At 40.9% G+C, this 12,051-nt stretch overlaps 1 protein-coding gene across 1 annotated transcript; it reads right to left on the bottom strand.

The window, feature by feature from the left end:
- Positions 1-114: 114 nt before the first annotated feature.
- Positions 115-5,875, bottom strand: asah1a (N-acylsphingosine amidohydrolase (acid ceramidase) 1a). Its single transcript, XM_060885713.1, has 14 exons — positions 5,750-5,875; positions 5,594-5,640; positions 5,378-5,468; positions 4,346-4,429; positions 4,154-4,232; positions 3,742-3,816; positions 3,597-3,642; positions 3,368-3,512; positions 3,228-3,282; positions 1,790-1,871; positions 1,508-1,639; positions 1,260-1,383; positions 690-746; positions 115-535 (listed from the first exon to the last, which is right to left on the bottom strand). Exons 1-14 carry the CDS (start codon positions 5,816-5,818, stop codon positions 446-448), a joined length of 1,176 nt encoding a protein of 391 aa, XP_060741696.1. The 5' UTR covers positions 5,819-5,875; the 3' UTR covers positions 115-445.
- Positions 5,876-12,051: the final 6,176 nt, after the last annotated feature.

Here is a 12,051-nt window from a genome sequence, read left to right as displayed (position 1 = left end):
GTGAGGAGTTTTCCCCTTAACACTTGACTGTTAAATGAACTGCCTGGAGATTGCCCCTACATGTTGGTGCACTGTTTGTTATTTTATAAGATGATTTCAACAGGAAAAAAAGAGTACAAAGAGAAAAACACCTTTATTTGTAAAATAATAAAAAAAGTACAACAATATTAATCAAACATTAGATAAATTAATATTTACTCATAATACTATAGTCAGGAAAGATTACCAAACAGTATGAACAGTAAGATAGAAAACATTTATATTTTTGTGGGAACATTAAAGTAGTTATCTCCATCTAGAAAAATTATCCATAGAAATAACAGTAATGTAATATGTGAGTAAAATTATAGCATTATAATAGACCTAGCAGCATTATAGCCTTGCTTTAAAAACATCTTACACAGACACAATACCAGCTTTATCAGTATGTTCAGTCCTAAATAAATCACCAGGGCGTACATGGACTCGGACAGTCTCTGACGTAAGATTCTAGTGTACCAGCTGATACTTCCATTAGGGCAGTATAGGTGGTTAGCTACAGTAAACACACACACACACACACACACACACACACACACACACACACACACACACACACACACACACACACTCTTAGATTAAAATTCAACCCCATCAACTCAACATTGATTCTAGCTTCATTCTGGGTCCACTAGTGAAAGACGTCTTACCTTATTTAGAACTGGCTTTGTTGAAAGTACATCATATAGAGTCGGCAAAGTAATATTCTGAAAAAACATTGTTTAGTAGTCAGTCCAGTTTAATTACATCATTTATAATCAGTGTTAAACAGGCCTTACTTAAACAGGTTTGTATCAGCGTTTCCAAAATTGATGTAGAGTCACTTGATAGAAGAGTCAAAAATTACTTTACAATTATTTTACAAATTCATATCATGAACATGAGCATGGACTGTGTGTACTATTTTGAAATGTTACCGCAAGCGGAATTCAAATGAGAAACATTTAAATGAAGCCTGTACGAGCTGCACGACTGTGAACTGCGTTCAACATTAAAAAGTGGAAAAATGTATCTCTGCTACTTCCTCTAAAGCACTGAGTGACTGTGACTCATTGGAACAACAGAAGTGAAGAAGGATAACACGGAACAGGAGAAATAGAAAAACAGGAGAAATTCACATACTCATACTCATACACATAGGATCATGCAATATTCATAATGTCCTTTCGGGGTTGTTTTCTCAAGAATGTTAGAGAGCTAATTCCTTACTAAACACTTACTGCTTTTGTAGTGTTATTCATGCATTTCATAGCCGGTGTGCGACGATCATCCAAAAAGAAAGGCTCTTCCCAGTGGTCATAGTTTGTTTCAAGCACATACCATCTCCCAAGTGTCACGTTAATCCTACAGGATGAGAGTTATATTAGCTTCAAAACCAGGTGTACAAAGTAAATTGTCAGCTCAGTGAGCATCCCAGTATATAGACTAACATATATTAAATACTGTTAGTGTGATTATGTGAGCTCACTCCCAGACATCCAGGGTGTTGATTCTAGTTCTGGTTATCACACAACCCTGGCCTGTCTGGTTTCCACCAAGGATAAAGTAGGCTGGAGCAAGTAACTTAGTAAGAGCAAGCTGTTTTTTGGCATCTTCATAACTGTTAAAAAGACAAGGATGTCATTTACATCACATACTGTAATTCACATCACAATAGAAACAGGTCAGCAAGAGCATGATATTAATATTGGAGAGATGTATTTGGAGTATTGTCGTATTGTTGTATTGGATGTATTGGGATTGGTTCAACCTGGTTGCATTTTCCAGGACCTTTCGTGTGAGGAAGCTCATCCACATTCCATCTCTCTTGCCAAGAATCCATTCCAGGATCCCTGGGAGAAATTATAAGATATTATCAACAAGTCAGGACACAGTCCTAAAAGTACACGAGCATTATATATATATATATATATATATATATATATATATATATATATATATATATATATATATATATATATATATATATATATATATATATACATATATATACTGCTCGTGTACTTTTAGGCCATGGTTGTTATAAGACACATCAGGTTTGGTGTTAATGTGCCAAAGCATTGCAGATTTGTTTGAGAGTCAATACCCCAAAGCGTTGAGTTATGACCTCACATTCTTGCTTGAATCCCTAATAAAAATTCCTACAATAACAATCATCTGAGATCTCTTCCTATCTTAATGTGATATAGCACCCAAATCTGTGCACTCTTTTATAATGCAGCCATGTGCCTGTACTCAAAATAAACAAATTATATTGATCTATCATATTATATACTATATATATCTGTCATATAATGCAGTTCTTTTGCTCAATTACCAAGAGCTTACAAATCATATACAGGAGAGGGGTAACAGAGTGTTCAAAACATTAGATGCCCAATGGAACACATCATAGGTCATAATCAAGTGGAGAAAACGGTGCAACAACTGAAGATGACGAAAAAAATTTAGAAAAGAAGGACGCCAAGAGAGCATGTTTTGGAATGGCCCAGTCAAAAGCCAAATCTAAATCCTATTAAAAACTTGTAGAATGACTTGAAAAGACACATACACAGGAGATCTCCTCGTAATTTTATAGATATTGAGCATATTTGCAAGAAAGAGTGCAATGAAATTGCCAAATTAAGATGTGATAAGTTGGTATACTGTTACCCAAACAGACAGAGTGCTGTATTACAGGCCAAATGCTCTTTAACAAAGTGTAAGTTACAGAGAGCGTACACTCCCACCTCCAAAACACTCTGGTTAATTTTCCACTTAATTTTTTGTTTTTATCATATTAACAAAATCTGACAAATCTGCTTATTTTTAACATCACAGTAACCTGCTATTAAAAGGAATGTGTGTGGACCCTTAAAATCCAGTCTACATTGTGAACTCACAGCTAGAGACTGTACATTAGGTGTTTCCGTTCACAGTGTGAGTAATCTTTTCTCACCATCTGTATCTGACTACATGGATGCTGTTGGTTAGTGGAAAGTTTCTCATCACATTAAAACACCTGACATAACTTCTTGTACCTGTGCACCTGCTTAGTATTGGTCCGATATTATAGCAGTCTTTTTCCATTGATTCGTTGATTGAAGAGGTAGTAAATTGTGTAGAAGCAGCTAAGCTACAGACAAAAAAAAACTAACTAAAAGCATTTCTGCATCTTGATGGTTGCATGCCTAAAAATGTCATCTTACCTATGTATCCTCCATCAAAATTGAAACGTTCGTTCATCGTTAGAGTGAATTCTCTCTACAAGCAAACACAAATAACTTTTTGTAAGCATTTTCAAAAAAGAAAAGCATAACAGTGCCTTTGCATGTGTTGAAACACTTACAGGTCTAATGCCAGTGAGTATTCCCACATATCCTGCAAAGCTGGTGGATTTGAAAACTGTTCTGTTGTTTCGTTTCAAGTCAACGTTCACCACAAGTGGCTTGAGCTTCTCAGTTAGAGTCCAAGTTTGGTTTTTCTTGTCCCAACTAACAGAATCGAAACCCAGAGTAAATTCAATGTAAATCTCAAACACAGCAAAAATAATACAAATATAGGTACAAAAATCAGACCCCATGAACAAGCCGAAGTCCAGGTTCCGAGCATGGTATATTTTTCCTAGCAAAATAATAATTAACATGTAATAAAGTATATTAGACAAATAAGGCAAAACAAGTCATGAATATGTAATATATATATATGTATAGGACAACTCACCATTCAAGTCCTCAGCCACCACTGATGTGCACACTGTGAAAACTTCATAGAAGATATTGAAAAGCACAACTTCTCCTAAAAGGTTAAGAGAAAGGCTTGCATTAGCAAGAAATAGAAAGCTGAAGAAAAACAAACTGACATAGTTATATAACCTCTATTGCAGGGGTGTACAATCCTTTCTCTCCAACCAAGCAGAAATCAAATTTTGTAGTTTTTTGAAAGCCAAGATCAACAAATTAAACATGTAGAATCATGTGGTGGCAGCTGACTGGAATGAAACCCTTTGCACCTAAACACCTGCCATTTTGCCAATAAAGATTGGACACCCCAGCTCTATGGTCATTTTTCACAATCCTATGAAATAGAACCATAAATAAAACACAGACAATCTGCTTAAAATAACAACCCTGACCTAAAGGGACACCAGAAACCAAAGCAATTCCTTTAATTTCTTCGTTAAAAGGGTATGGGAGCATGTCCACAATTAATGGCTGAAAACAAATAGCAAAAAGAATAACACAAATTAAAGAGGAATCATAGATTTTTTTTTTATATTTAATAGTGACATTGCACTGTAGTAAGAGTACTGAATGTGAATACTCACCAACTCCTGGTCTACTAAATGAACTAATTTTCCATGGAAAAAGCCATTGGCTAAATCTTTTATTGCCTGTATCATTGCTGTCAACTGAAGAAAAAAACAAAGCACACCTGCATGTTACTGCAAATGCTATCAAACCAGGTTCACTTTCATGTCCTTAATTTCAGTTACCCAAAGAATAGCTTGTTCCTTAAATTACAAGCTCTAAAGCATGGATCTCAGTAGGTAGCCTCAGTAAGTTCTTCCTTTACATGTTGCTAGTGTTACATGTTCCTTTAAACTTTTTTGCTCTTTGCACATGCTGTCTCACATTTCAGTCGATTGCGGTTTTGCACAATCCTTAACATTATCTCATGTAACTGCTGCTATAACACTGTGTTTAATCCAGTATTTCTGCACACGCAATATTGTTGAACATACAGTATTTACACTGGTCGGCGCTGTTTCTGTTTATTGTCTTTGGTGTATTGTCTTGTATTTTTTTATTTGCACTGTCTTTTGTCCTGCACTGTCTTGTCTGTCTTGTTTGTCTTGTCCTGCACTTTTTGCACCAGGTTGCATATTAATGTATCTAGGACTAACTTACTAAGTCCTTAGCTCTGTCTGTTTCTATGTAGCACCATGATCCTGGAGAAACGTTGTCTCATTTCACTATGTACTGCAACATCTACATATGATTGAAATGACAATAAAAGCTTCTTTACTTGACTCTTGACTTGACTAGTGGATGGAAAAACCCATAGAATCATAGAACAGAAAACAGAAATCGGGATATTTATGAATATATTTATGATATTCTGTCTTTTTTTTACACCATTGTTTTTTTTTCATTACAACCATTGACGGCAATAGAAATAAAATGTATTACTGATCACACAGAAGTTTTGTGGATTCAGTGCAATATGGGAAACACTGACAGGAACACAGAGCAGCACTGCATAATTATCAGCTGTACCTTGATTTCTGTTTATTTACACAGACAAAAAAAATACACAGACAAGACACAAAGTACCACAGCATGTCGTAAGAGCTTACTTCAGCTTTTTTCTCCTTTATCACCTGAGTCCACCTCTGGTTAGGGGGCAAATCAAGGTTCAGCATGTACCAAGTGACATTACTTTTAAATCTGTTCGAGAAGATCAGTGTTTAATACCATCATTAAATCATAATGGGAGAAATCTCAGAGATCAGAAACATCATTCAGCAGCATTTTATGCAACACAGGGTATTTACATAAGTAGTTGAACCTACGTTGGTCCTTTAGGAGGATACATTCTTGTCCTACATTCTTCTGCAAACTGTAAACAACAGACATTAAAGACTTCAGATTCCACTGGCAGTCAGTCGTGTGGTCTATAACGACATCATATATCAATTAATGTCACTGTAAATCAAATCGTTACTCACTAGGAAGGGAAAAAGTGAGCTCGAACTGACGAGTGTCAGAAGAACACAACGTACGACAGTCAAATTCATCTTTACTTCTGATTCCAACTTCCAGCTTTCACAAATGTAGCGCAAAGCACTTCCTAACCGAGTACAACGAGCTGGAATGTACCATTGTCAAGGGGAGCGTCGGAAATATTGTTCTTATTTTTATTTAACAAAAATAGTACGCAACGTCTATTTTACAGTGTCGCCATATTCAGTATTCAATATAACAATTTGTCATTTTACTCCATTTCATTTTATTTTTGGAATTAAGTTAATCTGTTCAATAAAGCAACAACCTCCCCCCTTAACAGCAACGCGGTGTTTTCTTCCAGTGATGAACAAGAAAATTCTGTTTTATACGTTAACATTATTAATAAATTATTATTCTCTGCTTTTATCCTATTGTGAAGAATATTTATATTCAATTAAACTACCTTAATATCAGTTTCACAATAAGTGTAATTGCTATATTCTAGATGCCGGAAATATTTCACCATAACGTCCCCAGAAGAACCTGAATTTACACCATGTGGACGGAATGCATTGGTGCTTGTGTGAAGTTTGTGCAGAAATTTGACTTTCTACTGCTTGAACAATCGGCATTAGCACAGAGCTGTAAGGACTTTAATGAATGCAAATAAATCTTGTGCCTCGCAGAAACTGTTAAGTAAAAAGCATGTTATTCGTTCTCTTGAAATAACTACATGTGTCCAATAGGGGTCAGTACAGGCTTCTTTTTTATGTACTTGCTTTGTTGATGCTTTTAAATGTCTCAAGTTTCAATAAATATGCGATTGCAATGTTTTGATATTGTGTAGGAATAACAACAACAACAATAATAATAATAATAATAATAATAATAATAATAATAATAATAATAATAATAATATAATAGAAGGAGTGCAATAAACTAGGCTACAATCTAGTATGACACTATTTCACAGTATGACACCATTTCACCAGGGCATCACGTACACACATTTAAATATGGGTTCAAATTAGAGAAGCCAAATTATGTTTTTAGGAGTCAGAAGACAACCAGAGAACAGGGAGTTAGACCCCCATACAGAAATGGGTTGAACAGCAAACATATAAATATTAACCCAAAAACCAGATCAAACCAAATACCCTGAAAGTGTGATTGCTACCCAGTGTGCCACATTGTCACGTGTAAATTGTCAATTTAGCAAAAATGCTCAGGTTAAAATAGCTCCCAAAAAGGCACAGCTAGCAGAGCAGTGTGTATTCCCATGCAACAATCAAACTAAATGGCAGTCTGTAGTAAGTATAGTAACAAAATCATTGTCACAAAAAAATTGTATATTAAAAAGTAAGTAAAAGCTATTGTAAAAAAAAAGTACTGATAATAGTGTTAATAGTGCTAAAAGCTCTTAAAATAAATTCTAAATACAGCGAGAAACCATGTATTCATGCTAAATATGTGCGCTGTATTATAGTCCCATTTTCAGGTTTAGGATCAGTTGCTGGAACCCAACTCCTTGAGAGAGGCTGGGCTCTCTACTACTCTGGAGTTGCCCGCGGTGAGAGGCGGCGGGCTGGTGTGGGCTTGCTCATAGCCCCCCAGCTCAGCAGCCATGTGTTGGAGTTCACCCCGGTGAACGAGAGGGTCGTTTCCCTACGCCTTTGGGTCGGGGAGAGGTCTCTCACTGTTATTTGTGCTTACGGGCCAAATGGCAGTGTAGAGTACCCGACCTTCTTGGAGTCTCTGGGAGGGGTGCTGGAAAGTGCTCCGACCGGGGACTCCGTCATTCTACTGGGGGACTTCAACGCTCACGTGGGCAGCGACAGTGACACCTGGAGGGGCGTGATTGGGAGGAACGGCCCCCCCGACCTGAACCCGAGTGGTGTCCTGTTATTGGACTTCTGTGCTAGTCACAGTCTGTCCATAATGAACACCATGTTCAAGCATAAGGGTGTCCATCAGTACACATGGCATCAGGACACCCTAGGTCGGAGGTCGATGATCGACTTTGTGGTTGTTTCATCTGACCTCCGGCCGTATGTCTTGGACACTCGGGTAAAGAGAGGGGCGGAGCTGTCAACTGATCACCACCTGGTGGTGAGTTGGATCCGATGGCCGGGGAGGAAGTTGGACAGACTTGGCAGACCAAAACGTACTGTGAGGGTCCGCTGGGAACGTTTGGCAGAGTCTCCGGTCAGAGAGATCTTCAACTCCCACCTCCGGCAGAGCTTCAACCAGATCCCGAGGGAGGTTGGAGACGTTGAGTCTGAGTGGACCATGTTCTCCACCTCCATTGTCGACGCGGCCGCGCGGAGCTGTGGCCGTAAGGTCTCTGGTGCCTGTCGTGGCGGCAATCCCCGAACCCGGTGGTGGACACCGGAAGTAAGGGATGCCGTCAAGCTGAAGAAGGAGTCCTATCGAGCCTGGTTGGCTCGGGGGACTCCGGAGGCAGCTGATAGGTACCGGAGGGCCAAGCGAGCTTCAGCCCGGGTGGTTGCAGAGGCAAAAACTCGGGTCTGGGAAGAGTTCGGTGAGGCCATGGAGAAGGACTATAGGTTGAAGAAGAAATTCTGGCAAACCGTCCGGCGCCTCAGGAAGGGGAAGCAGTGCCCTGCTCACACTGTTTACAGTGAGAGTGGGAATCTGCTGACTTCGACTGGGGACATTCTCGGACGGTGGAAGGAGTACTTCGAGGATCTCCTCAACCCCACCGACATGTCTTCCACTGAGGAAGCAGAGGCAGAGGGCTCAGTTGAGGACTCATCGATCCCCCAAGCTGAGGTCACTGAGGTGGTTGAGAAGCTCCTCAGTGGCAAGGCACCGGGGGTGGATGAGATCCGCCCTGAGTACCTCAAGTCTCTGGATGTTGTGGGGCTGTCTTGGTTGACACGCCTCTGCAACATCGCGTGGCGGCTGGGGACAGTGCCTCTGGACTGGCAGACTGGGGTGGTGGTCCCTCTGTTTAAGAAGGGGGACCGGAGGGTGTGTTCCAACTACAGGGGGATCACACTCCTCAGCCTCCCCGGAAAAGTCTATGCCAGGGTACTGGAGAGGAGAATTCGGCCGGTAGTCGAGCCTCGGATTCAGGAGGAACAATGTGGGTTTCGTCCCGGTCGTGGAACACTGGACCATCTCTATACCCTCACCAGGTTGCTGGAGGGTTCATGGGAGTTTGCCCAACCAGTCCACATGTGCTTTGTGGATCTGGAGAAGGCATTCGACTGTGTCCCTCGTGGTGATCTGTGGGGGGTGCTCTGGGTGTATGGGGTCCGGGGCCCTCTGCTAAGGGCTGTTCGGTCCCTATATGACCGGAGCAGGAGTTTGGTTCGCATTGCCGGCAGTAAGTCAGACTTGTTCCCGGTGCATGTTGGACTCCGTCAGGGCTGCCCTTTGTCACCGGTCCTGTTCATTATTTATATGGACAGGATTTCTAGGCGCAGTCAGGGGCCGGAGGGAGTCCGGTTTGGGGACCACGGGATTTCGTCTCTGCTTTTTGCAGATGATGTTGTCCTGTTGGCTTCTTCAAATCAGGACCTTCAGTGTGCACTGGGACGGTTTGCAGCCGAGTGTGAAGCGGCAGGGATGAGAATCAGCACCTCCAAGTCCGAGGCCATGGTTCTCAGCCGGAAAAGGGTGGCTTGTCCCCTTCGGGTTGGTGGAAAGCTCCTGCCTCAAGTGGAGGAGTTTAAGTATCTTGGGGTCTTGTTCACGAGTGAGGGAAGGATGGAGCGGGAGATCGACAGGCGGATCGGTGTATCTTCTGCAGTGATGCAGTCGATATACCGGTCTGTTGTGGTGAAGAAAGAGCTGAGCCGCAAGGCGAAGCTCTCTATTTACCAGTCGATCTACGTTCCTACCCTTACCTATGGTCATGAGCTTTGGGTCATGACCGAAAGGACAAGATCCCGGATACAGGCGGCCGAAATGAGTTTCCTCCGCAGGGTGGCTGGGCGCTCCCTTAGAGATAGGGTGAGGAGCTCGGTCACTCGGGAGGAGCTCAGAGTAGAGCCGCTGCTCCTCCACATCGAGAGGAGTCAGCTGAGGTGGCTCGGGCATCTGTTCCGGATGCCTCCTGGACGCCTCCCTGGGGAGGTGTTCTGGGCATGTCCAACCGGGAGGAGGCCCCGGGGAAGACCTAGGACACGCTGGAGGGACTATGTCTCTCGGCTGGCCTGGGAACGCCTCGGTATTCCCCCGGAGGAGCTGGAGGAAGTGTCTGGGGAGAGGGAAGTCTGGGTGTCCCTGCTCAGACTGCTGCCCCCGCGACCCGGCCCCGGATAAGCGGTAGAAGATGGATGGATGGATGGATGGATCAGTTGCTGTCTGTCCATTATATTTTGAATATTCCAGCAGACATTACTGTAAGAGAGGAAAAGATGGAAGACAATGCACAAACATGATTATGCCAGTTATTGGAATAGCCCTTACTAGCAAAGTAGTGTAAGTACTGCACTTTGAAGAAGAAGAAGAAGAAGAAGAAGTGCAGAGAGATTAAAAAAGACAGATTAAAAAATACCAGAGAGATAAAGCTGGTCTAGCTGGTAAGATAAATGAGGATTCTCCATTAATTAAACATTTTTTGTGATTATCTGCTTTGATAGCCCTTATCTCATGAGTCCTGGGAGCAATAGTGCAAACAGAAGTACTTTAATGACAGAACAACCAACATTTACTGTATGTATGCCTCCGTAGTCCTTGGTTCAGTGTTCAGTGCTTATCTGCTGAAAGAAACATTTTCATCTGACTCGAATGATTTTGATACCCTTAAACTCATTATTATTAACAACAACAATAATAATAATAATAATAATAATAATAATAATAACAAGAAAAAGAAGAAGAAGAAGAAGAAGAAGAAGAAGAAGAGGGCACGGTGGCTTAGTGGTTAGCACGTTCGCCTCACACCTCCAGGGTTGGGGGTTCGATTCCCGCCTCCGCCTTGTGTGTGTGGAGTTTGCATGTTCTCCCCGTGCCTCGGGGGTTTCCTCCGGGTACTCTACTCCGGTTTCCTCCCCCGGTCCAAAGACATGCATGGTAGGTTGATTGGCATCTCTGGAAAATTGTCCGTAGTGCGGACCCAAGGTAGTTCGGATAAGCAGTAGAAAATGAGAGTGAGAGAAGAAGAAGTAGTAGTTTGAACATTTGTTCTTGCTGGATGCTTGGGGGGAGATTGAAGGTGGAGGCAAGTGATCCACTTCTACAGCACTGTAATTAGTGCAGACTGTTGTTCAGGGCACCTTTTTGTTAGTCACCATGTAAGTGTTAAGAAGCTGGTGCTTTTCCTGCTCTACAATACAGTCATCTAGAAGCTTCCTGAAATTTGATTTTGGAATATTTATCTGATATGCAAAAAGAACTTCTTCATGTTGCACAAGCTGATGTTGTGTTGAATGTGCAATGTTTAGAGATAAAAGCATGAAAGACGGGACAGTTCTTTAGGGTACTGCAGCATTGCTCTCTTGCCTTCTTACTGTCCCCAGTGGTCAGATGAATGAGCCCATGATCCAACACAAAAAAATTCTCTTTTGAACTTTTTTCCGCACTCCCTATTAAAAGAATCTCTTGAGGCCTGTGATACTCAGAGGCCCAGAGGTGATTGCAGCAATAGTTCTCATTTGTTGCCCTTTCTTTTCATGGCACTGTCAAGACTTCACAATGAAAATTAACTTGTTCTTTAATAATTAACACGACCATTCTACATTCACTTTAAACTAGCTTAGATCTTAGCAGACATAAAGACATAAAAGAAGTCATTATAAAGCCATACAGATGTTTATCTATCTATCTATCTATCTATCTATCTATCTATCTATCTATCTATCTATCTATCTATCTATCTATCTATCTATCTATCTACAATAACTATTAGTTTTCCTCATTCTCATGATTGGTATAAATATCAGCATTATGATTTCATGCATTAGACTGCTGCCGCATAATTGGCTGGTTGGATATTTACATGAAACTCCAAGTGTACATGCACTCCTAGGTCTTGTGAGATTACATCAACCTGTATATTAGTATATTTTTGTATATTTTGATGAAGTTCCAGGATGAAATAACTTACCACACTGTGACTTTGCAGACTACAGCCAAGATCATATAGAGCCTCAGATATGCCAACTAGTGCATTACAGCTCAGGACCATTTGAGCTTATTCTGGGCAATGTTTATTCTGGAAATATCACATTTCAATTTCTTAAAGATCATCATTGAACTGGATCCAATCCAATTTAATAAAGAAATTTACATTTTTAAATTTTAAAAACGTGGTGCATCTTTAAAATAGAGC

The sequence above is a fragment of the Tachysurus vachellii genome, chromosome 13 (assembly GCF_030014155.1).
Source record: "Tachysurus vachellii isolate PV-2020 chromosome 13, HZAU_Pvac_v1, whole genome shotgun sequence".
NCBI lineage: Eukaryota > Metazoa > Chordata > Actinopteri > Siluriformes > Bagridae > Tachysurus > Tachysurus vachellii.
This window is presented reverse-complemented; position numbering and strand designations above follow the sequence as displayed.